The 26,954-nt window shown below is 36.2% G+C and overlaps 1 protein-coding gene across 4 annotated transcripts in view; it reads left to right on the top strand.

The window, feature by feature from the left end:
• VCAN (versican) overlaps positions 1-26,954 on the top strand; it is a 102,955-nt gene that overhangs the window by 13,176 nt on the left and 62,825 nt on the right. For all 4 annotated transcript variants that reach the window (XM_017675803.3, XM_073234425.1, XM_073234427.1 and 1 more), the window contains exons 3-6: positions 2,609-2,986; positions 6,019-6,193; positions 6,287-6,414; positions 21,163-21,456. In XM_017675803.3, coding sequence (XP_017531292.2) covers positions 2,609-2,986; positions 6,019-6,193; positions 6,287-6,414; positions 21,163-21,456 — 975 coding nt within the window. The remainder of the gene's footprint in view (positions 1-2,608; positions 2,987-6,018; positions 6,194-6,286; positions 6,415-21,162; positions 21,457-26,954) is intronic.

The following is a 26,954-nucleotide window of genomic DNA, read 5'->3' as shown; positions in this document are numbered from 1 at the left end:
TCTTGCAGGTAACAGGGATTTTTTGTAAAAAAAAAAAATGCTTAGTCTATAAACATTATCCTCTGAACTACTGCATTTATTTCTTAAAATATTTAGATTTACTGAAATTAGTTATTGTGACCCAATGCATTAAGGCTGAAGAATTCATACACAACAGACTTGACCACACAGCTTTTTGTTAATCTTGTTGTTAAGACTAGATTCTACATGAATATATACTTATATCCAACTGAAGCTTTTAATTTTATTCTATCTATAAACACTCAGAATGATAAATAACCCTTGGGAAATTTGCCTTTTAACATCATTTTGTTCTAATACAGCTTTGCACTACAGCACAGTGATTGAGCAATGCTCTAAGTTTTGAAAACCTCCTGACTGAATAAATTGGGTGAATCTCATATCTACCCCTATATATCTAAAAGTGTGAGAAGAACTATAATTTAGTAATAAAAGGAATTAGACATCCTTTTTTTAAAACTCATTTTTAGGAAATGATAAAGAATCTCATAAAAAAGATGATAAAGAATATTATAATTGAGGTTGATTCAGATAAAGCTGTTTAAGTAGCAATACTTTATCTGTGGTGAAGTTAACCATCTAAATAATTACTCAGGAAGGAAGATGAGATTCCAGAGAACATTAGGAGATTAATGTAAATTAGGAGATTTTTAGATCATAAAATTATCACCCTTTCCCTTCTCAGGACCCCTGTTTTTGGCAAAAAAAAAAAATTTTGTTCTGTTCTTTTCCTCTCTTGTAATATGTTCCAAATGAAAGGACTGTGAAATGGTAGGGGTCACTCTCTGGGAGTTCCCTGTAGGCTTTATATATTTATTTTAGAAACATGAAATTACTAGCAGTTTTCAGATAATGATTAAAGAAATAGTATAGGATGGACCTAGACTCTGAAAAGGAACTAAAACCATTTAGGGACAGGGGAAGAATCCAATAAATACCCAAACTTGAACAATTCCCTGAGTAGGTATACGGTGACCTGTCTCCCGTCACAGGTCTGCCACAAGCCAGCTGGGAGCCTGGCTGTCACTTCCTCTTGCGGGGGTGTCCTTAGTACAGGATTGGACCAGTTTCACTCTGAGTATGATCATTTATTTTGTAAGACAGGGAGTCTATAAAAAATGGAATTTTTCTCTTGCTCTTACATTTCAAGATCCTCATAGTCTTAGTAACATTTTAAGGATTAACAGTACAGCTAACAGTACACTTCATTTTATTTTCATTGAGTCTTGTCATGTGCCTTCAGTCCTGTTTTGGACAAGGTGTAATAGTAAAATGATAAACACAAGACAGCAACGAATAACATGAATTTGGAATAGATTAGTGATTCTATGATAAATACAGTAAATACAATAGTGTATTATTTACATTTATTTGTATCATAGGAAAGATTATACAGGCCAGACTTTTTGAATTAAATTTCAATCTTTAGCAAAAGAGTATTTTTTTCTTAAGCAGCATAATATCTCCATATCTTCCTGTAATTTTCAAAATGACTTATCCACAACTGAACCCACAGGGGTACATTGACAACTGTGTCATTTCTGATGCGTGTTCACATCGAGATGTGTGTCATCACTACCTTTGGCCACTAACACATTAAGTATTAGATACACATCATTTTGTTACTTAAGATTCATTATTTCACTCTACCTAGAGGCTACTATTGTTGACCAGATTTTATCAGGTGGGAGTTGCCTGTGTATTAATAATTCCTATTGTTATTACCAACACATTGTATTGATGATTTGTGGAGACTGGAAAATGGGGGAAAGAGGAAGGGGAGGGGTATGGATTCCTATAGGAATGAAAGACATTTTTTTTTTCATGTAACAGTAACAGTGTTAAATTGCAGTCACCCCATTCTTTCTCATTAGAAGTTTAAGGGCTTAAACAGAAAGATATTCTGCAGATTAATACTTTAGAAGGGTTAGGCAAACAGATGCTAACTTTCCCCCCAGGATATAATCGAGAGGTAATGTTTCACTGCAAAGCGATTGCAGCTGGATTTGTCATTATGATTAAAGCCTTTGGTTCAAACACTGAACCTAAAGAGGGTCCTTCAACTGTTAGTCTTCCCCTGCTCCAGTCTACTGAAGTACTTTTTTATTTTCACTTCCTCTTTGAATTTTATTTTCATTTCCTCTGAGGTAATGTGGTAGTTTCCTTAACAAATGTTTTCATCTTCTGACCTGTAGACATAAATTTGCCTTTCAACCACTCTTCCTAACATCAGTTGCAGTCTTTTAAACCTGCATTGCTGATTATAGTCTCCTTTCGTCTTTGATTGCTTGCCTTCCTGTACTTGCTTTATTTTATCACTTATTGTTGTTCATGTTAAACACTAAGTAACAAATTCTTTAAAGTGAATGCTGTATTTTAAATACATAACAATGAGCATTATTAATCCTTGTCTTTATTATAGAACATTACTGAAATTATATCCTATTCTCTGAATATAAAATCTTTACAATTTTTTCACATGCTGGAGGTGTGACCGAACCACTGTGGGGGTCATACCATTCTTGCATTTAACACTCTCAGTCTGGGCTTTTTAGGAGTGTTAATGTGGTATTTCTCTTTTTTCTAGACCAAATGGAAAAAAGCCCACCTGTTAAGGGCTCCCTTTCTGCAAAAGTCAACCTACCTTGTCATTTTTCAACCATGCCTACATTACCACCCAGTTACAATACTACCAGTGAATTTCTCCGAATCAAATGGTCTAAGATTGAATTGGACAAGAGTGGAAAAGATTTGAAGGAAACCACTGTTCTTGTGGCCCAAAATGGGAATATCAAGATTGGTCAGGGCTATAGAGGGAGGGTGTCGGTGCCTACACATTCCGAAGACGTGGGAGATGCCTCGCTCACCCTGGCCAAGCTGCGTGCAAGTGACGCGGGCTTCTACCGCTGTGACGTCATGTACGGGATCGAGGACACGCAAGACACGGTGTCATTGGCTGTGGATGGTAAGGCATATGGAATCTGTAGGAGGGTAGTAGAACATAACACCTGGCTCAGAAGTGTTGTGAACCAGTACTAAAAACTAACGATTATTCAGTTTGGACGAGCGGGAGAAAACATCAAACTTCCCAATGGTCCATGTCCTTCACCTGAAATGAGCTGCTATTTTTTCGGGGGTCAAGAAAGGTGACTTTTCACACAGCAGCTTCATTGATTTAATGCAGTAAAGTGTAGTACACTGGAAGTAATGAGTACCTCAAGACAGGAATATAGTTACTTCATTATTGACACCTATTGTTGATTATTTTTTAAGATGATAAAGGCTGATCTACATCTGTTTTAATATTTTACATGGGTATATATGCATCTATACATTCACACACATGCATTTTTTCCTCCCTTCTTCTTACTCTGCTAGTATGATTATTAAAAACCTTTGAATTTGCTTTTAAGGACTATAAATTCTATCTTAACTTACATTGAAGAAATAAAATACTTAATATGCACCATGGCACATATCATGTGCCTAAAAAAGGCTAATACTCAATAAACATTTAAATTTGATCAAAACAAATCTTGGTGAATTTTTTTTTTTAAGTTGAATACCCTGGTTGTTACTCATGAAGTCTGGCAATGAGATATTTTTATTTTAACCCCCTTTCAGTGGTGGTTTATATGTCATCTGAATTTAAGTTAGGAGACAAACCAAATAAAAATTGCTTTAATTGGGTACACACATAATGCCATAGCTCTTGGTTACAGAATATTTTGGCAAATTATTAAGCAAAATTCTAATGCCCAGACATGATAGAACAGATTTTTCTTACACCCTTCTACTTCTCTATAACATATTTACCTTTCAGAAAGATATATAACGGGTTTTATCAAAACTTTTTTGTGTAGCCAAAAGGAAATGCTTTGAATTTCAGATGCAACAAATTATTTTTTTCTGAACACCCTTTTATGTTCAGACTCTATTGCTCTCATCTATAAATCTATTTTTATGTTGTCCAGGCACCTCCTAATTATTCTGGGCTCTTCTTTCTTTTAACCTTTAATCATTTATTTTAGTTAACCTAGGATTATTGTGCTCTACTAGTATTTTTCTCTCTTTTTTGATATATGTGTGTATACACATAAACACTATATAAAAATTTATAAATACATTATACATATAAATATTTAAAATCTCAGAAGGAGTTTAATAACGTACAATTTTCATCATTAAAGAATTAGCAGTGGATTTACCTCTTGACCCTCTGAAACAATGAAAATCCTCCACTTAATCTCCTTAACCCCATGAGGTCTTCAAATTATTCTGACAATCGCAGATACTTATACAGATGGATTGATATTCCCTGTCTTGGTCTTGAAAGTCTGTTTATGTTCCCTTACTGCCAGTCTTCAGTGTACGTGGAAGATTTTTAATTATCAAGAAGACTATTTGAAATTTTGATCAACATACTATTCAAATTCTTGCTAAACCTTAGAGATTGTTATAAACTACTTCTTGTACTTACCAGATAGCATGATATGTACTTCCTAGCAATTTTAGATTAGTTCTATAAAGGTAATATTTTTCTGTAAGGCATTTGAGGAATTTTTCTTTGCAATCTCAGAAATAGGAAAGTGAATGTTAGTTGTCAGTGCATCTATTCTGTATTGACACCTCAGAGAGGTGCTCACCTATGACATGGCTAGTCTATTCCCTGTGGTTACTTTATTGGCACACACCTGTCTTGGAAGAGAGACAATTGAAGGATGGGCATACTGGAGACAGTCTTACAGCTAGAACTCAAGATATGGTAAATAGACTGTTGTCAACCTTAATAAATAACTAGGATTAGAAGGAGAGTAGAAGCTGTCTTGGAAACCAAATTTCATTTTGCATAACAAAAAAAAGTGGTTTTAAATGATATGACTCTTAGTGAAATCTCATCTATAAGATTCAGTTGCCCCAATTTCTGTTTTCCAGTGACTTTGCAGGCTCATTAGCTTGACTCACTTCAAAGTTGTGTAGAAATGACTCACCATATTTGCTCCAGTCAAAATTCAGATGCTCTGGTGGTAGTAGGATTAGAGAACCCAAAGCTCTCCTCCCTCAGATGCGATTTGCTCAGCCCTTTGACGGATTCTTGAGCTTCAAAACAGTTCAGGAGCCACTAGTTTACGCTTCTCCTTAAACACAAGAAAGTGGCATTTGAGGCAAGTACCAGGATGCCTTGTTGCTACCCAGGGGAGTCTGGAGAACTTTGCTTCAGGCCTTCTTTGAAGAAAAATCATGCACGTCATCTTTCTTAGCAGAGCACCTTAGTTTTGCTGGTAAGATGGCAAATATGATAAACATTTGAGTAGTACTTAGTAGCCTACCCAACATTTTAAAATCCTAACCTAATTTGACCTTCATATCAATCAAATAGCATTATTGGGGGAGGAAATTAAGGCTCCTTATATGATTAAGCAGCAAATTGGCATGGAACAAGCCTTCTCTTTTATATATAGTCCACTGTTTTTCCATCTTAGTATAGTGTCTCTTGAAGTAAGTACCTCGAGGTTCTCTGTTTGAAGGTAGTGGCATCAATGAATGTTCATGTGCTCTTCAAGTCGGCCCCAGGTGAAATCAGGAAGTGTGAGAAGTTGATCTCGCAGCCCTCTGAACTCTGTGTGTCCTGCAGCACTTGCTCCTACAAGTCCAGCATTCCCACGATAGCCTGAATACTACCTGGAATTAGGACAACTATACATCACTTGGGATTTAGTGACTTAAATCTTTTTCATAGATTCTTTACATGGGAACAGGAAATCCCTGGCTAGGAAACTTTTCGATAGAGCAGAACGGAACACTTGGGTGATCGGTGTTTCTGGGCTCCTCAGGTCACCATGATTTTGCCTAATGCTGCATTCAGTAAAAACAAAGAATTATCACTATGTTGTTACCATGTTAGCAATTCATTTGATAGATTACCCCAAAGAGAAACTTTGCACGGTATGGCGGGAGTCTTGAATGTGCCTGTAATTGCTGTTGCTGTCTTTGCAGGGGTTGTGTTTCACTACAGGGCAGCGAGCAGCAGGTACACTCTGAATTTTGAGGCTGCACAGAAGGCTTGTTTGGATATTGGAGCGGTCATAGCAAGCCCGGAGCAGCTCTATGCTGCCTATGAAGATGGATTTGAGCAATGTGATGCAGGCTGGCTGGCTGATCAGACCGTTAGGTAAGACATCTGGGGGCCACAAGGTTTAATTCACCAACTGGGGAGTGAGAAAAAATAAGGTGCTACTTACTAGTCATTTATTTCTTTCCCCAGATATCCCATCCGAGCTCCCCGTGTGGGCTGTTACGGAGATATGATGGGGAAGGCAGGAGTCAGGACCTATGGATTCCGTTCTGCTCATGAAACTTATGATGTGTATTGTTATGTGGACCAGCTGGATGGTAAGAATTTCTTTAAGTTTCTATAGTTTCTTTTGACTAAGAAAATTGAGGAAATATTGGGAGCATGTTGGAAGAGAGACAGTCTTCGTGCTTGTTTGGATTCCAAACAGCAACATTTAGTTTAGGCGACGGTACGATTCTGTGGTGAAATAAGCCTAAATTAAAGTGGAAAGAGAAGGAGGAGTGTGTAAATGGTTAGGCAAGTGGGAAATGTCTTTAGTTAATGGCAGGTTTTCCTTCAGTCATGCTGCCATTGGACTGTTTCCAATACACTTTTGGAACATTAAGAATAGAAAGCTGTATGGGTGGTACCTATTCCGGGGAGCGCTTCAGGTAAAATCTTGTGATGACAAACCACTGTGAATCCAAGTGCTGATAAACACCCTACGGTGCAACTAAATAACAAACTAGCCCAGAAGGAACCATGTATCACTTCTCCTTACGTTCGCTTTGCTCACTCTAATATTCAGAGCAATCATTCATTCATTCAGCCAGTCAACACATAAACCCCCCACTGTCTCACAGGTACTCTACTAGTTGTTAGTGATAAGGAGCCATGTAAGATAGAGGCTTTGCTTTAAAGATGCTTAAAGTCTGACTTTGGCATTATTACTTCTCACTCAGAGTGAGTTAGAGACTCATAAAGGCAAGTTTGACATTCCCTGAAGGGCACAATACAGTTTTTATTGTAAGAGAAGTTTCTGTGACTTTTGAAATGCAGTTCTATTTGTATCAATAAGCATTTTAGAAGCTTAAGTATATAAGTAGAAGTATTAAGTTGAATTATACTTTTGATTTTGGCTGGGCACACATAAAAAGAATGATCTCAATATTCTTATGTATAAAATGAGGAGGTTGAATAATACAATTTCCATGGTCCCTTTCAACATTAAAATTATATGATTCTATGGTTCTGTGGATTGAATAAACAACTTCAGAGACTGAAAGTTAGAAACTAAGCAGCTTATATTTTCCTAATGCTCTGAAGAAATTTGAATAAGAAGGCTGGCTTACAACAAGGCTGCCTAAGTGTGGTTCTCTAGCATCTTAACATTCTTATTATAACTACACTTAAGACTGGTAAATGTATTTTCTAAACCAGAAGCTGAGATACTAACAGTTACCATTTTTGTGTAATGACAAAGAGAAAACGTACATAACCAAGCTCTTTCTCTCTCTCTTTTCCTTACTTTAAGTTTAATTGTAAGTTTATCTGAAGTTTAATTTACTTTCTCATGGAATAGGAGATGGTTGGCAGGAGAATCTGGCTCTAGGAAATAAATTTGGCTGTTGCTATTTCAGTAGGGTGGAAATTTGTATCCAAATTCAGTGAAGTGGAGTTTGTTTTACCACTGTTATTTTAATTTAGAATAATATCTATCATAGTGATAGTTATAAAAATTCCCAGAATGCTTGTAATACTGGAACTGAACCAAAGGTTGTTTTTGAAAAAGTATACATAAAAGCTAACTGCCAAAATATTTTTACCAAATGTAATTGAAACAGTGACTTTCAGGTATAAATCCATGGCCTGATCCAAATACGAACAGTCGTCACAGGAACAGTCATCACAGGGAGGCAGCCTCCTTGAAGGAGAGACAGGCCTGTGTACTCACAACGCCACCAGAAGGAGCGCCAAGGGGACTCTCTCTCCTCTGTGTGTCTGTTCTTCAGTTTTATCTTGATGAACTACTGAAACCCTCTTCTCTCAGGCTACAGACTCCTGAAACTTCTCTCAAGCCCAGAGGACATTCTGCTTCTGCAGAAGTCCCAGAGTTTACATGCTCTCTGCAAATACTGTTTGATGTGCTTCTGACAGGTCTTGGTAGTAGAAGTCCTGCCAGGGATCCTGAGCCACCCTGTACCCACTGAACAGTGGCCGACCACATGCTGTTCAGAGGATCATAAATAGTGTGTGGGGAACACGGGGCTCTGTCAGAAGAGCAGATTCTTCTGTGTGTGTGTGCATACACTGCAATGAAGGGGATTTACTATATAGGAGTCATTTTCCAACTCCATAAACATTGTCATTTCTAAGGCAACTCTTTTTCATAACCAGTCTCTTCCCTAATGTAACCCAACTGTATTTTACAGTTAGCTGGAAGAAATGTTCCACATATTTGATGAGTGAAAACTTGTAATGTGTAATATAGCATAACTTCAGTTGAGTTTGAACCTTTTCATTTTAGCACATAAAAATTGGAAGAGAAAGGTAAAAGAATCAGTATAAATACTAATTCAAGCACTGAAATTTATGTCAGCAGGGTAACAGGCCTTTTGTTTCATAGAAAAAACTTGACAATTCTGGAGGATATTCGGTATGCATACAATGATACTGCTCTGGAACTTGTTTCCTACTTGTTAGTCATCCCTTGGAATAATTAGCAAATCTTTGGACACTGGTTTTTGCTTTCTTGATCTGCAATTGAACTGGTGGTGGTGGGTGGGTGTGTTAAAGAGAATTTTGTAACATGATGTTGAGAGGAAGATCACAGAATCTTCTTGTAAGATCTTTCTTTTTCTTTTATGGAAATGTATGTCCTTCCTTTGAAGTAAAAACCATTGGCTAAACCCTGACTTGATAAAAATTCTTGTAGGAAGTTGACTATCGAAAGTTACATCTGGTGTTTCAGTTGTCACACTGATAAAAGATTATTTGAGGGTGGGCCAAAATTCCTCATAAGATATATTTATTGCTATATTCATGGGTATAATAGCTCCCACCTCTGTTTTATTGTTTTTTTTTTTGACAGCCAGTGTATGTGTATGTGAGAAGTGGTGGAGGCAGTAAAAATTAGAGATATTGATGTACTAGAATGCATGAGATGGAATATGTATACAGTTATGAAACTAAGGTTCAATTACTTTAGATGAGAAACCATATTATTCCAGATGGTCTAATGAAAAATCCAATTAAATGTGAAGTGAAACCTAATTCATGAACACAGTTAATTTAAAAAATTTAGTTATTTATTATGAAAGATAGCTGATAGACTGTTGACCTGATTGTTTTTCTCTCTGCTTGTTTTATAATATCACGTCAAACCTAATGTGTTTCTTTATAAAACTCAAATAACTATACTTAATTAAATCCAGCTAGCTTGGGGGAGAGAAAAACTAATCTGGTTCTTATTCTAAGGTGGTGATTATAACACAATTATGCATATGAATATAATATTCAACTCTGTTTTTAAAATAATTCAGTATGTGTAAAAGAAAAATTACATTAGCTATATCTACTAGCAAACATTCTAGTATTAGTTTACGTTCTCAAATTGGTCCAGACTTTATGGTGGCTTGTTAGCCATGATTCAGTAATTTTAGTAACACTGTTACTAAGAAATTAATGGAATTTAGATTTGAAAGTAGGAACTTAGAAATTAGGATCTATAAAATAATCTTTATTAGACAATTAAATCTGTGTTGAGAGAGTTCCTTATTAGGAAATTTAATTCATGTTTCTGGTAAGATGGATTTGGAAAACCTTGAGAGGGTTTAGAATAGAGTTGAGATGATTAGATATTCAGAAAATTGGGTAAAGCATTGGAGTTATTTAGGAGTGGGAAAGAGAATTTCTGAGGGAGGACTCTTGGTAAGCAATAAAGTTTCTCATAATTAAGAATAAGAAGGACCTCAACTGAGTGCTAGCTGTTACTTTCTAGTTGTGAGATCTTTGATCTCCTCTCGTAGCTTCAGTTTCTTCTTCTGTGAAATGGGGACAGTAAGGGTACTGATTTTTTAATGGTGAGATGAGTTAATGTGTAAAGCTTTTATCATACCTGTGTGGCACAGAGTAAGTGCTCAATAAATAAAAGCTGTTATTGTACTTTATGGGTGTATAAAAGATTCTTTGCTTCCACAAATTTATAGAAAGAAGAGTTAAAACTGCAACTCTCAGAATTAGATTCAATAGCAAAATTTTTTTCTGACAATGAATATTATTAAATGTAGAAAGATTCCTGATAGACTATACAATTTCTTTTCTGCAAGTCTTTTAAAATTAGAATTTATCTGAGATGTTGTGAGTGCAATGCTCTGTCAAAGTTTGAGTCATGGTACTTTGCAAGATACAGAGAATAAGTGGAAATGCGTCACTTTACAGAGGGTAACTTATGTGTCAAGGCATTTTAAATATCAGTGCTTGGGCATTATTGAATAATTAAAAAGAATATTGTGGCAAACTAAAAATTCCTATATTATCCTTCCTAAGTTGTTTGAAATCAGTTTATTCTCTAATTAGAACATTATCTTCTTGAACCACAGTATTCAGGAATTAGGCTGGCCTCTTACTCCCCACAGAAGGTCATGGGCACATAAACTTGTCCACTTTGTAGGAGGAAGATTGAAATACTTCTGAAAATGCTTTGTGAATGAATGTATTTCTGTGCAGAAAACTGACAATTTAGTAGGAGATGATTGTGTCTACCTATACCCATAGCAAAAAATAATTCCTAAATAAGATAAGTAAGGGAGTGTTGGAAAGAAGGGAATACCATGTAAATATTTCAGCTAAAAAAAACCCCAGTCAAACGTTTAAGGTATCTTTAAATTATTTTAACGAAATTAATTGATGATTGTTTATTTGTTGTCTGTATGGTAGCACATACTTGTAAGAATATAGTTTCCTTTATATGGGGGTTTCATTCTCCCTGCGGGTAAATTGGAGGGTGATAGGTGAGGTCTGAATGCTTTCTTTTGTGGTTGATGCTTTTAGTTTTAGGTGAGTTAATACTTGCCGTCTTGTCCCCACATCTGACAAATGACTGATCCAGAAGCTTCTTGCTCTTCACATAAACTTCTCAGCACTTGTAATATCTGCACCAAGGGCTCTCCCCTTCTCATATCCCCTTTCTAAGTCCTAGCTGATCTCTCTCACTCTTACCATCTCCAAACCTTGAATGTATGACATACAATCATGACTACAACCTTCCTGCAAATGTTTTCTGACATCTCCCTCTCTCCTACAAGACTGTGGGTTCTGGGACGGGAGAAACCATGTGCTTCTCCACTATACCCTTGGCATATAGTAGATGCTCCATAGATAAGAGTTAATAAATGAATGAATCAATGAATTAACCTCCTAACTATAAGTGCCCACTCTACTCACCTTGCTGTCTGTATACTTGCCCTTTGGATAGCTCACCCCTCTCCAGGCTTCATCACTGTTCTACTTGCTTCCCAATTTTTTGTTGTTCCAATTTCCTTATTTTCATTTTTGTTTAATTTCATTTTTGTTTTCCTGAATATAAACTGTAAGCCAAATACCTTGTAGGATAAATGGGGCACAAAGGTACACCAAAAGAACAAATAAATGAAAATGAAAATGTTGATTTATGGTTTTGCATGCTTAGCCCTGAATTTTCTTCTGAATTCTATACTTGCCTTTCTGGTGTGTGGATGATTTTTGTGTCTTATCTCTGGTTTTGATTCTTAAAAACAATTCTCATGCCTTTAACAGATCTTGAAAGGGTCTGTTTTATGACCATCAAAGCACATGTTACACACCATGACCATGTCTTGTCCTCTACCCAGTGTTTTTAGTGAATTCTCTGTTGCTTTCCTCCTCAAGCACAAATTCTGCCTGGGCTTTGAAGCCCTTAAACCTGGCTCAGGGGTAACCTGTTCAACCTAGTTTTCCTCTTTCCAACATGACTCCCACATGTGCACCAGCTCTCCACAGACCCTCAGGTCCTAGACTGCATGCCGTCTGTGTTGGGTCTTCTTAGGGAACACATGCCCCTCAGCTTCCCAATATTCTGTTCTTCCCTGTGCCTGAAAACTTACTCTTACCAAGAGCCCATCTCAAGCTCTTACAGATCTCATGATTTCCTGACTCTGAGTTACTTTTCTTAGAGTTAATTCCACAGGTTTGGTGTTTTATTGTTCTCTGGTTGCTTTATATTAACCAAATATGAAATTTTATCTACTGGTGTTATTTCTGGAAAAATTCTGTAAGCTCCTGGTTGAGATAAGGCCAGAAACACGTAGACCTCTCCCAACTGCAGTGACAGACCTATTTCAGTAATACATGTATAATGGTTATGCAAGAAATACTTGGAGGTAATTGCAGTATTTTCCAAACTTTGTCTATTTTATAGACCGCCTCCACCACCCTTCCATTTCTGTCATATTTGAAAAAAATGATTCACTTTGTTCACCAAATTTATATAAGGGTCTATTTTTTTTTACCGTCATTGGCTCACCATGATACTAATTTTTCTCTTTGTATGTCTCCTCTACTGTTTACTACAGTGCCTCTTAGAAGTAATTACTTCCTAGAATTACTATTTTCCCCTTTTCCACTTCTCACAGTAATTTCCCTGTCTTGCCTCCCCAGCCAATCATCCTCTCTGGGATTGGTTCCTTTGTACCTATTCACAAATTACATATTAATTTTTCTACAGCTATCTCATATCAAAATCCAGGGAAGCTGTCTCACCTCTATGGCTTGTCTAATGCCTCAGTGTTGTCATTGTGTCTGACCTAGAATCAAAAATAGCATTTCCTTTTTGTTATCATATGAGCTCCTTTAGATATATGAACAGCTAAAGAATTAGATAAAGGCCTGAATGTCATTAAGCAGGTCTTATGGCAGGGTTTAGTTCCAGCTTTTTTTGAGGCTTTGATTGAACCAAAGTCTGATATCAAATCTGGAAATGTTGTGATTTCCTGCCTGTAGATCCTCAGATTGACTTTAAATTTCATGAAATTTGCTGCATGTGAACTACAGACTATAGGAGTTATTCAAGAATTAGTGATACTGGCCTCATTCAAATAAAAAGCCCCACAGCACCTAGAAGAACTTCCTCCATACTGTGACTCAGCAAATGAGTCAAATATTCATACTGGATTATAGAACCTTTTTACATTGGTTGAAGTTGGTGCTAGAAGATGCTGAAAACGTTTTAGCTATTTTCTTTAAAACTTAGGGAGTCACAGATTACAGCTGTGACCATGGCTTCTTAAACAAAATTTGAAAATTAGCATGTCTTGCTAAGGGTTTTGAAACTGAACTTGAAATTGTTCTTGTTTAAGTGTTTGAGTGTTCTAGCTAAAAGCCACCAAGGAAGGCGACAAGGCATGGCACTCTGCAAGTACCTCTGGAAAGTGACATCCTCATTCAGTACAATGATTTCAATAGATAGACTGTGAGGTAGCTCCATGGGTAGGTTAAGGAGAGAAACTATTTATTGTATGATAGCATTATTATCTAATCTAATCCTAACTGATCATACATATATGGGTTTCTTTCTGGACTCTCCATTCTATTCCACTGATGTACATGTCAGTATCACATTGTCTTGATTACTGTTGCTTTGTAGTAAATTTTGAAATTATTAGGTGCCAAACCTTCAACTATATTCTTGCTTTTCAAAATTGTTTCAGCTATTCTGGATACCTCAAGTTTCCATTATGAACTTTAGGTTCAGCTCACCAGTTCATACAAAGTGGCCAACCAGGATTCTGATAGGGATTCCATTAATTCTCTAGATCAATATGAGGTGTATTGCCATTTTAACAATATTAAATCTTCTGATCCATGAACATGGTATATTTTTGCATTTTTTTTAGATCTTCAATTTCTTTCAACAATGTTTTATAACTTTCAGAGTTAAATTTAGGCCTCAGTATTTTAGTTTTTTATGTAAATAAAATGGCATTTATTTCCCTTTCTGATTGTTCACTGAAAGTGTATAGAAATGCAATTGATTTTTATATATTGGTCTTGTATCTTGTATCCTACAACCGTGTTGAGATTTTTTACTAGTTCTAATATCTTTTTAATGGAATCCTTAGGATTTTCTCTATGTAGTCCCTTTCATTTTATAATCTTATCTTAAATACATAGAAATATCTTGGCATAAACCCCTTGAAACATGTAACAGTCATTTGTTTTAAGACTTTGATGTCAAGGTCTCATCGAGTTCTGAATCGAAAGAGCTTCTTTTGAAATACAGTGTCCACTTATGTTTCATCTGTGAAAAGTGAAAAAAAACCCAACAAAAACCAACTAGGCCGATCCTCCTGTCTTGACCTGCAGCCACACTGTGCCTGTCAAACCAAATTACACATTCAATCTCTTATATATTTCGAAGACTCAGACACCCAGAAATTTTTCACAACTTCTTTCTCACTCTAATTAAAATCTTACTGCTCTGTCAATAGGAAAGAATGAGATCTGACATGCTGGACACTGTAAAAGCATGTTTAAATTGTAGTGGGGCTTCCTGTGTCTTTAAGCCCTCCAAATTGACATACATGAGATCTTGTTAATAACACCTTGACAAATACGTGGATTTCTTTTCTAATAAATGTTATCTGATTTAGAACATTTCAACTGAATATCACAGCCAACTGATGACAATTTTCTAATAATTACTTAGAGTTAAAAAATTCTGTGCTGTAAGCTATGTTGTGCTTCTACTTTAGCCTAAGATAAGTGAGAAATCTGAAAGGTGCTGACCTGGCTTTCCAGTCTCATTACCCCACAAACTAGAAACATTGCCAGCCTCCCAGCAGAAATGGAGTGAAGTTACCTTGCAGCCCTAGAGGTTTTCTTGCCACAGTTAACAGAAGGCTGATTCTGTGTAGGTTAAAGGATCAAATCTTAGGGGAATTGACAGGCTCTTAAATTATCTGCAAATGCCAGCCCTCTAGAGATTATATAGCAGTGTATGTTAGCTGTTAGCCTAACGTACAGCTGATGGATTTTGTGATCCAGAGGCTAATGAGTATTAGTCTTCACTGCTTTGGTCTGTGTTTCTGTGTTCATGGGCAAAAAAGAGAGAGCAGGAGTGAGAGAGTGAGAAAAAGCAAGAGAGACATAGAGCAAGAAAAGAAAAAGAAAACTCCTGGAAATGTAAAAGTCCCAAACTTCAAAACTAATAATAATTATGTTGAATTGTTTTTGTCACCATGAGAGTTGCCATATACTGTAAGTAGTTGTATCATAATAACATTTAAAAATTCATTTCATGTGACTACTGCTAGCTCACATACCACATCTACTTCTCTATACATTTATTACTTATATACTGTTTCAATTCAGATAACAACGGACTGTAATAATGTTCACAAATCTTGAAGTTCCTTTCTGTGTAAAGAAATAATCAGGAAGTTCTGTTCTCATATGGGCAAAGGAAATCACGATTAGTTTATGAGAACTGATTTTCAGAACAGTCAGATAGAAGAGTTAAGAGCATAAACAAACAGAAGAAACATAAACATTTATCACCCCACGCAGCAAATGTGCTTAACTAGAAAACTGGTGAAGTCTCAACTTTGACTACCACAGAGAGCAGCCTATGAGCTCTAGTCCAGGGCAGAAACTGAGTAATTATCTATGATCTGCTGATGCCATGTCCCCTTTTCTCCTCAGTGATCACAAGGAATTGTCAGCAGGAGAGAAAGATCCTATCCCAGCTTTGCTCTAGACCCAAGCTTTTTAAAGTTTTTTTCTGAGCTACTCCTGTGTATAAACTGAAGCTTTTGAACAGTGTGGATCATTTTTAAAGTTTCAATTTCTTTTCATCTTTGCTTGCTGTGTCAGTATGTGTCATTTTTTTAGTCTGCCAAGGAGCAATTTTCCGTATAGCAATCAGACGTGTGCAAGAAGAACATGCATGGCTCAATTTCCAGGAGATCTTGTAGCAGTTAGCTGTCAAATATGTTTTTCTCAATATTTCTGATGATACTAATTCTTGTGATTAAGACAAATTTTGTTTGTGTAGTGTCATCAGATATTAAAGTCTCACCAGCAGTTTCTTCCAGGACATCCCTGGAAAACTGAAATAACAGGAATAATTTAAAGCCATAGCAATTAACTCAGAATTTTGGAAAAACATGTGTTAAGACTGCATCTATGTTTTTCATATGAATATGAAAATTATCCTGTGTGTGAAATCCTCTGTTCTGCATTATTATATTTTATGTGTGTGCTAATGTGAATGTATATGTATACACCCTGATGAATACTTACTTATAATTACTTGAGTTAACTTGACATTTTATCTGAAATAATGCACTGTTTTGTGCATATAAAAATATATTTTGTGTATTTCTTCCCTGACATTTTATTTGCTCTCTTTAATTAGAGAAAAACGAAAAATTCTTTGAAAGGTAGATTGTATTTAGAGACATATTCCAAATCTGTCCTGTAGTTAACAATTTGGTAATGTGTCCTATAGTGTAGCTGTTTTGATGAGGCTACTTCCAGAACTTAGATAGTGGGTGCTTGCCTTCAGTAGGACAACTATCCAGCAAATCTAAAATACATTAAATGGTTCAATTACAAGTAGTCAGGGGTAGAAATACAACACAGTTTTGTCCGATGCTAATAAAATAGGCGTTTGCTCTCATGTAAGGCTCTGCTTTTCCTCTCTCATACTAAGGGTACTGTGATAAAACCTCTGAAGGAAATTTTATTACCTACAAGGCAGGAAGGTGCCTTTATGGTATGCTCAGAGGAGGTACTCACAGAATCTGATAGATCAGATCATGCTGAAGAGAAATACACTAAGGGAGTGCACTGAGGTGCTTGCTTGATTTCCCACGTTTGCTTTGGAGTTGTCTTGTTCCTCTGGTTCTGGATTTGGCTTTGCCTCTAGACTCTAGATTTCATCTCTAGGTGCTTCCTTTTATGATCATTCATTTTTGGAACAAGCTAGGAGTTACATTTTGTTATTGGCCCAGACTTAATAGCTGTCATTCCACTGTGGTACAGTTTAGAACATATGATTTGACCTGTAACTAATTCTTGACTATGGATTTAAAAACTGAAAGTAGATCAATAGAAACTGAAAATCTTACTATCTTGACTGCTTTTTTGGTGTTAAAGTGGTCAACATTTAGCCTAAAATCTGTATTTTTTTCTGTGGGATATGGGATGGAAAGACTGTGCCTGTAATTTATTACTGAAGAGAAAGCCTGCTGCTTTTATGTGCTGTACCTTTGTTTTCTTTCTGTGGAAAAATCTTCTTCTTAAGAAATGAATTACTTCTGTGTTCTGCTTAACTGTGTTAGATGCTGTACCAGAGTTCCCTGCTCTCCTGCAGCCCCCTTTGCAAACTTGTGGTCTTTGACAAAACCCTAGAGGGCAATGGACTTCATATGCCCTCTGCTTCATACTCTGGTTTTTTGGTTCCTGCTTTGATTCTGTCTGTTACCTGGTCCACTTACTCTGCTTCTAACTTGATCAGGTTGACGCGTAGGCAACCAGAAACTTAATACTAAGTTATACTTGTTATGGATCCATTGAGATTGTTCTTAATTGATTGAAACACACATGTCTCTAGAATAGTGTTTTCCAAACTAGTCCATGAAATAGGTTCATGGATTATAATTAGTATTCTATGAGAAAAGGAGATCTCTAATTAAATGACTTACAAATCAAACTTCCTTGTGGGGACTCCCAGTAAATACTATAGTATTAAATGTTCTAAGAAATGTTGAAGAAATGAAAGCTGTTGGATGACTTGTATTTGTTTTCTAAATACAGTTGTCCATTAATCCTCTTTTTTTTAGACTATCTGGTCACTTCTTAAAGATCTCCAGTTTTCTGTAGAAGACATTTTTGGAAATATGTTCTTAGAACTCAGCCATAGTTAACAATCTTCCTGATCCACATCTTCAATAATAAGCTTTTAGTAGGTTAAACAGCAGGTGCCTACATTTATATCATGTTAGATCAAACTATATAATCTCAAAGGATTATCTAATTAAACCAGGCATCTAATGAATGAAAAACATTTGAAAGGAGGTTATAGATGTCTTAGAAATCAAGGAACTCGATAATATGAATTAGTTCAATTACTGCTGTCTGATACCTATTGAATTCTCATTTTATTTTGTTTCATTTTTTTTCTGATTTGGATTTTAGTATGAAACTGATGCCAGGATATTCTGGCATATTTTTAAAAGTCTAAGATCTTCTGGCCTTAATTTTTTGAGGTTGATACATAGTTAAGGTGAAGTTAGGACATTAATTTATCACTTTTGGTATAGAATGAGTATTAGTCTGTAAGAAGAGCTCCAGGTTATAGTAAGATAATTCTGTAGTGTGGATGCTTCCCTTTATCATTAGATTTTTGAAGTGGGTAATGTTCATGTTAAATCTTCTTTTTGTCTGAGTTACATGAAGCCCAGTGGTGATGTCTCTTTCTGTATGTTTGTTAAAATTTTATTTGCAATGTTTGAAAAATTCCTACATATAAATGAAAAGGAAATAGGTGGCCTTGGGTATAATAAAATTTAATCAAATAAGTAAAATCATTTTATGAGTAGTACATGGACAGATGGGGATTGTATCCAAACAGATGAGTTATAAATTGATAACAGTGATAAAAAGTCAGATTTAATGGAAGTTTCTACATGAAAAGCTCTATAAGTAGATCTTTATTAATTTAACAATAATAAGAAATTCTTTTTTCAACCTTCCAGCACCTTCTAAACCCTTTCTTCTCTTTAATATCCCAAACACGTTTGTTGTTTAAAACAAGGAAGCCAGGTGCTCATGAACTTCCGCTGTCTTTTTTCTTATTAGTCCTTTGGTCTGGCTGTATTTGGAAAAGTGGCTTTCCCCCACCATACAGACTAACATTGCTGTTTGGCAAAGCAGAGTTTTACTCAATTTATTATATGTCTTTGCCCTGCTCTGGTTGGCTGGTCACTCCTGTTACTTAAGAGGAGCAGTAGCTTTGTCTCAAAGAAGTCGCACAATTCAGGAAACTAAGGAACAATAATTTAGCTGTAATAGCAACTTCAAGTGTTCTTCCTTGAAGAGAAACGTGTCAGAGCCCTGCTCTCCTTCACTCCAGTGTCCCTTTCAGGCCTAATGCACGTGTAAGGCTCAAGCATACACAGCTGCCCTGGGCACACAGTCTTCCCCTGCCTTCCCCACGGCACTTCGAGCCAAATCCATAGGCACGTGAAGCCCTTGCTCCAGACAGCAGGTACCCAGAGCTGTACAGCAGAGTTAGTTTATTTAATGTGCTGCTTGTTTCTTAAGAAGAATTTGAAATGTCATTGATTTGACAAATATTATTGAATATCTCCTATGTAACTGCTACTGTGCCCCTTAGGCTTTAAACCCTATTAGGGAGAGAGACATCGCAGGAATGGGGAGGGGGAACTCAAGTTCTTACAGTGTATTTTTGGATTTGAGATTACTGTCCTTTGCCAGACTAGGCAATTAAGGATGGAAGCCTATTCTCTCCTCTACCTTATGTTTTTCAGTCAGGTAAAAGTCACTTTTCTTTCTTTTCTTCAAATAGCTCTTGCTGGGATTTGGCCTAGTTTTGTCTGTAGTAATTTCAGATTTATAGTGAGAAGAGCTGATATGTGTGATTTGGCCATTTTTCCCATGACTGATTTTTCTTGTTTTATAAAACTATCAGACACCCAGAGAGAATAATGGCTCTATTCATTTTAAACAATTGCTTGTTACATCTGGATTTTGTCAGGTGAAGATTCGAATCATAAGAGCTCTGAAATCCCAGTTGTCCAATAGATCACAGAATCAAAGAACAGCCTCCGGGAGAAGGAAACAGGACTCACAGCTGCTACTATAAGGGATCATCAGTATTTTAGCTTTCTCTAGACCTCCTTTGATATTCCTCCTCCTGCCTGCTGTCTTTAGTAGGCAGTCTCTACCTCTGCCCCTGTCTGTTAACCACTTGGGCTCATATGTGAAAAGCAGTATTTAATTTGCATAAAATTTATTTCAGCCAATTGTTTTGTTAGTTACCCAAGTACAATTCCAATTTAACAAACTCCCTGGCTTTTCTAGAATATTGCATTGTGACATGTCAAAGTGGTGATGAACATATTCTCTGCTAATTGGGCCTGGCAGTGAACAAAGTAAATGTTCAGCTTTTCTTTACTGTCCAAGAAGCAAGGAGAAGAGTGTCTCAAACCTAGCGAGAGCCCCTGCTGGCACGTATGGTATCTTTGTGAGAAGTGGGAAAGGAGCCCCCTCTGGGCAGACAGACCGCAGTGGGTGGGCACCCTGGGCGGAGCGAGTAGGAGTCAAAGGTGCACCTTCCTCCAGGAGGACTTCGGTCCCTTTGGCGGGTCGAGAGGGAGCTGAAGGTGGCTCTCATCACCCTCAGCCCTGACCGTCTGCAGGCCATGACCTGAGTAACAGTCTTGGGAGCTCTGTGCCTCGCGCAGGACAGGAGGGCAGCAGTACTCCATTCTGCTTTGATCTCATCCCGACTAGCAGCCTTACAGGTTACCTTGTTCTGTTGTTTGCTTTGGTGGGAGTTAACCTTTTTTGATAATAGTGATATATGAGAAGGAGAGTCAGAGAATTATTTGATTTTAGGATAAACAAAATGAAGTGACCTCAGACACAGTCAATACCACGTTCCCTTCTTAGCATACAATGTTAATAAGCACATCGCAGGCTCTTTCACTAAAAAGAAAATTCATTTCCTGGACAGTAATCCTTGGAAAGAATTTTTCATTTTAAAGAATTTATTCTAACTTCATTATCAAATGACTGCTTCTGTATACCCATAGGCGTGTGTGTGTGTGTGTGTGTGTGTGTGTGTGTATGTGTATGAACTTTTCTGATATTAATTCTTATCACACACTGATAGTAACAAAGTTAAGTAACCATTGTGTCTTCTGCTTTCAAGTATTAGAAACTGGTATCTTGTGAGAAAGTATTGCATGCTTCCCACTATAAACTAAAAAGGAATGAATAATAAAATTTAGAGCTTTTTTTTCAATCTCTTTGTATTCTAGGTGATGTGTTTCACGTCACTGCTCCCAATAAATTCACCTTCGAGGAGGCTGAGGAAGCATGTGAAAACGAGGACGCGCGGCTGGCAACGGCGGGGGAGCTCCACGCAGCTTGGAGGAGCGGCTTTGACCAGTGTGATTACGGGTGGCTGTCTGACGCCAGCGTTCGCCACCCTGTGACTGTGGCCAGGGCCCAGTGTGGAGGTGGTTTGCTTGGGGTGAGAACCCTGTATCGTTTTGAGAACCAGACAGGCTTCCCTTCCCCTGATAGCAGATTTGATGCCTACTGCTTTAAACGTAAGTGTTTGATACCTTTTTAAAAATCATAGATTAAAAAAAAAATACTTCGAAGGCATGCATTGATGTTCACCTAGAGGTTGGAATGGATTCCATGTCTTGAAATTCATTCACAGAATGGAAACACATAGTGACTTTCCAAAGCAAGCAAATGGAACAACAGCTATATGGTTAAAACAACAGGAAGTTTGACAAATGATTTTTTTTTACAGGAGATGAGGAAGTGTCAAGTTGAGGTCTCAACTGTGCTGTGCCTCATTGCATCTAGAAACACAAAACATATTTCTGAGTAGTTATGTTATATTAATTGCTGCCCTTAAAGGCAATTAGATTGCTGGTGCTATAATGCCAAGGCCACTGGCGGCTGAGCTGAATCCTTGAACTCTGTTTATTTTGTCTTTGTTTGGGTGTCTGTCTTTGAGATGATGGAGAATTTTAATTTCAGTAATTGCAGGTGAGTACTTGGAACTGACATGCATAATCATAATGTTCACTTAATACCTAAAACTGAACCTGCTATGAATAAAAATCTCCCTTTACCTCATTTTATTTTAAGTAATGGACCTATGTGCTATTAATCATAAATCTAATGTCATTGAAGTAGAGCTTATGTTCCTTTGCAAGGTGTTGACATAAGCTTTGTTCAGTTTTAAAATTGGTTTTAAATAACATTTCTCAACATTTATGATATAATTATTTACATTTTTCAGATATTCTTAAGTAATTTTGCCATAGGAGTTACATGATCTAGTAGCATGTTTATAGAAGCTTAATTACACAGGCAGGTAATCCAGAGTCTCCTTGGGCTATTTACTGTAGGGTCTATATTGTGACAGCTGAACAAAGATCTAGACTTTTGGGTGACCTTGAGTATGCTCAAGATAGAGCCATGTTATATTGAAATACAGTGAAAAGTTCTTGCTAAGTTTCCAGTATAGCTTGTTATCGCAATGTGTAACTGAAATGAGTAGAAAATACACTAGCTTATTATGTCATTGGTTTCTAAAGTGAAACACACAGATATTATTCTTCATCAACCAAAAAGAGCTGGGATCCTGAGTATCTGTAGAATAGGTGTTAGTGCAACAGAAACAATAGATATGAAGTGTGATGTCACATACTGCTCTCTCTCAGCCTTATTGCCTCTATTTGGATGTCCTCCCATAGACTCAGCTTTCTGAGTGGTAAAGCCATGTGCTGTGATCATGCAATAGAAGTTGGCCAGAAAAAGCCATTGAAAATGCTAGTTTTTGTTCCTAGATATGGAAACAACAGAAAAAGTCTTCTTTAATCACTTTCAGGAACACAAACAAATAAGAACAATAACAAAATATATTCCTAAAAGTAAATAAATATACATTCCTTTAAGCTACATTTTCATAACAGGGACTTTCATATAGTTCAAGCTTTAAAATCAGTTTTACATTAAGTGACTGATATGCTTAAGGAACAAAATCTAATTGTTTTTTTGGGGGGAAAAGGAGGAAGCTAGAGAGGTTATTTAAAGGAAGGAATAGAATTATCAACTTGACTACCTTGCTTGATTATATATTCTTGTGCTTTATAAAACATGCACTAGAAAACTTTTAAACATTTTTTTCTTCCTGGGGATAAAATTTAAACCAACGCCTGTCTGTAGCCACAAAGAATTCATCCTGATGTGTTTTAAATTATTTACTTAAATGAGGAATTCACATGAATGTATGTGATAACAAGGTACTCAGATTCAAGCAAAATAACTGATTACTAAAAATCTACATAAAATCTAAAAAACTTTGAAGTTTAGGTCCACTTTTTTCTCCCTAATTCATTTGAGTCTATATAACTTGGAAATATATAACTTGCAAATATTGTGGTTCAATTTTTGAACTACATTTTGAAATATTGTGGTTTCAGATTTTGTTTTTTTCCTCATGTAAGCCTAAGACCCTAACATATTCAAAATTTCCTCAGCATATAAAACGTTTAGAAGGTTTAGTCATAACAAAAACCTTTCTTAATCCACTTGCCATGCCAACAGCTTCCTCAGATTTCTAATCCATTTTTCAAGGATTCTTTTAATATGTATACATTTTAAAGAATTTGAAAAATGTTCTCAAAATGACTTAACTGCTGTCCACTTTTCTCACATAGTTGAGTAGTGACTGAATTCTATGGGAGAAAATTTATAAGAGTTGTGACCTTAGTGACAGTTCCAAAAGTGGTTTCAGAGATGCACAGCTGGTTGGCTAAGTAGAAGAATTTAGTAATATAGCCGTATTTTCTTTGCTATTACCAAATGTAGAAAGTGTTTTATAGCTACTTCTTGGTGAATGAACAATACCAAATCTCACTGTTCCATAATTTCCTTTCCTTCTAAAATCACTATATAGAATATTAACAAAGGCTGATGATAAATATAATTAGAATCTATTCTTGTCAGATAGATTTGAAAAACAAATAAATTAATGTCTTTATATAGTAAAGGTTTCCTGAATATTTCCCTGTGATGACTAAACTAAATTGTGTACTTTGGATTTTTCTTTGTCTTCAGAGTTAAGCAAGTTCTGTGAAAGTTGGAGAGTTAAACAGTGCTTTGAAAACTCAGCAATACATCCCCAAATTTCAGGGAGCTAAAACCATGCAAGACTCATGATAATCTCCCATTTAATGTTATTAATGGTCTTTAAGACAGAGAGACAGAGCATGTTTCCTAGAAAACCTATTTTAATATCCTTTTACCGTCACTCTCAGGTAGTTTTCTAATTATCTAAATCTGCATTTGAGGTTGAGTCCATTTTTCCTTTTTAAGTTAGAAACTAAAACTGAAATAACAACCCTTTCTATTATTCAACACAACTGTACACTTTGTCCCTCAGCCTCTTCCTCAACTGGATCAATATCCTGGTTGTGAAATTTCAATTTCTAAGCCTCTAGTAATCTATGTGATCTTGCTTTGAACCCTCATTATTTGCGATGTTCCTTTGTTTGATTAAGCTTCCAACTAGAAACTGTGGTCTAGAGAAAGCTAAATAAATAGGCACACACCACTTTATATGGTGTATTTTTCATGTATTTGTTCACTTTTAAAGTTAGCCTGTCCTTCTAACCTGTGGTTAGTTTATTATCATTTTTATGCCCTAGATCTTAATTTGACCATAGATGCCAAAAATGAATCCTTTTTAATTGGCGTTTTTTAAATGTTTTCTGTGTATTGACTTTAACTCCGTTAGCATTTTATCACTCGCAAAACTTAAAAAAAATGGTTTTGAGTTGTAATCCCATTTGTTTTAACCTGTACTCTTTTCCCAATGATGAACCCAGAATCCACTTACTGAATATCTACTCTATTTGTGAACTCCCATGTTTACAGTTATTTACATATAAAAAATGTAACAGAAGAACTAATTTGAAACTAGTCATTTCCCTATTATGGAGGCAGTATGAGTATGAATTAATCGACTGTCATGCTGCTAATAGGACTTTTACATATATTTTATTAGGAAAAATCTGCCTTGTGTCTCACAAGAGAAGCATAAAGAAGATAGTCCATAAGACATAAAATACTATAAGTATAGTGATGTGAAACATCTGTGTGGCAGACAGCTGCAAAGGTTGGAAGGAGCTTTTGTGGGAAAAGAGGCATGCTGATTTCTGTTGGCTTCCTCACTAATGAAGTTGAAGGGACTCTGGTAGTTTTCCAAGACCAAAACTTCTCCATGTAAATTCTCCTTCTGGAAGGACACTTTCAGAAACATTTGGAGTTGCATTTTCACCTTTATAGCAATCATCATTAATGTAGTAGTATTTACTCTTAAGATATCTTTGTAGATAGCTGTGTTTTTAAAATTATTTTCCTTTTTTTTGAATGGTTGCATCAAATAGTACAGATGATCCGACATACTGAGTTATGATGGAAATCAGCTGTTAAGTTGATGAAAAAGCCACCCAGCCCCAAAAGGAAGTCTGAGGTTTTCCATTCCAAAGAGTAGCATTAATTAATTTAATTGTAAACAGATTTGTTAACAGGGCTGCTCTAAAATTATTGAAAAACCTTGTTTTTTAAAACAAAGTCACCTAAATCCTGGCTTTATAAAGATTCTCTGAGACACACTGTGGTCATTCGCTCTGGTCCAGGCTGGAAGAACACAACCCCAAATGGCACATGAATAGTTGACAATGTTATTTAGTTTTAGAAATCTCAGTCCTTCATTTTAAAAACACTATGAAAGTATTTTCATAACATTGTAGAAAGTTGCTAGAACAGGACTCAGGTTGGAACATGGGAAGGCCTGATTCAGAGGCCCTCTGTTTGACCTGAACACAATCTCACCTCTTTTGAAGTTAATTTCATCAGCCATGGAAATCTCAGAGGGAAAAATCAAAATTAGCTTTTTTGTTATTACTCATGATAATATGATTGATTTTTCTCTAATATGCAGTCTGCTAAGTGTTTATATTATGTTTCTATGGAAACTTTCTCTGCGTGTACATTTTACTATTTCCCCAAAGAATGCAGTTATAAGACAAACATGATACTTGGCAGTTAAATGAGGTAACAGTTATGGAATTCCAGAGGATAGAGAATTGAATTAAAAGAAAAAAAGTCAACCGCACTTCAGTTCCTTAAGTTGTTCATGTCAATCAAAATAGAGCAAAGTTTCATTAAAGATGTGAATGTGAAAAATATTTTTCTTAAAAAAAAGGAGAAAAAGGTTATTTAACATGTTTTTGAGGAGTCCCAACTCTTTCTTGTATAGTTTGTTTTAATATAAAATGACAAACAATGACAGACTTCAAGGAATATTTAAATGTACCATCATTTAAATGGCCATCAAGTTTTCATTACAAAGTTGATGAATCTGGACTTTAAAATGCTTGGGGAATGACCGCAGCTAATAACAGCTCAGACCAGACAAAAAATGAGGAACCTATTATAGCTCAAGTCTGATCTACAGCAAAGTCACATCATTTTATCATTAAATTTTTTAATAGACTTTGTTTTTAGAGCAGTTGTAGGTTTACAGTGAAATCAAGCAGAAGGTGCAGAGATTTCCCGTATGCCCCTGCCCCTACACATTCACAGCCTCCCCCACACTCAGCATTTCCCCACCAGAGTGGGACATCTGTTAAATTGATGAACCCACATGAAAACATAATCTCTCAGAGTCCATAGGTTACATCAGGATTCACTCTTAATGTTGTATGTTCTATGAGTTCAGACAAACATGTAATGACATGTATCTACCCATCTGGTTTCACTACCCTAATATCATTGAGTTTTGACAGAGTAGATGGAGTTCAGTTTTGTTTTCCAAGGACTCCTGTTTTGGGATTATTTAGAGTAAGACACAAGATATTACAGATACTACAGATATTATAACTCCTATCAGGTGGAACAAGCATTGCCCATATAACCATTTTTAAGTCATAGGATGCAGCAAAACATTGACTACAAATGTCCTCAGAGTAGTTCCTTCTGAGTTTAGTGGCAACTAGTTTTAACTTTTGGAAATCTG

The sequence above is a fragment of the Manis javanica genome, chromosome 1 (genome assembly GCF_040802235.1).
Source record: "Manis javanica isolate MJ-LG chromosome 1, MJ_LKY, whole genome shotgun sequence".
NCBI lineage: Eukaryota > Metazoa > Chordata > Mammalia > Pholidota > Manidae > Manis > Manis javanica.
This window is presented reverse-complemented; position numbering and strand designations above follow the sequence as displayed.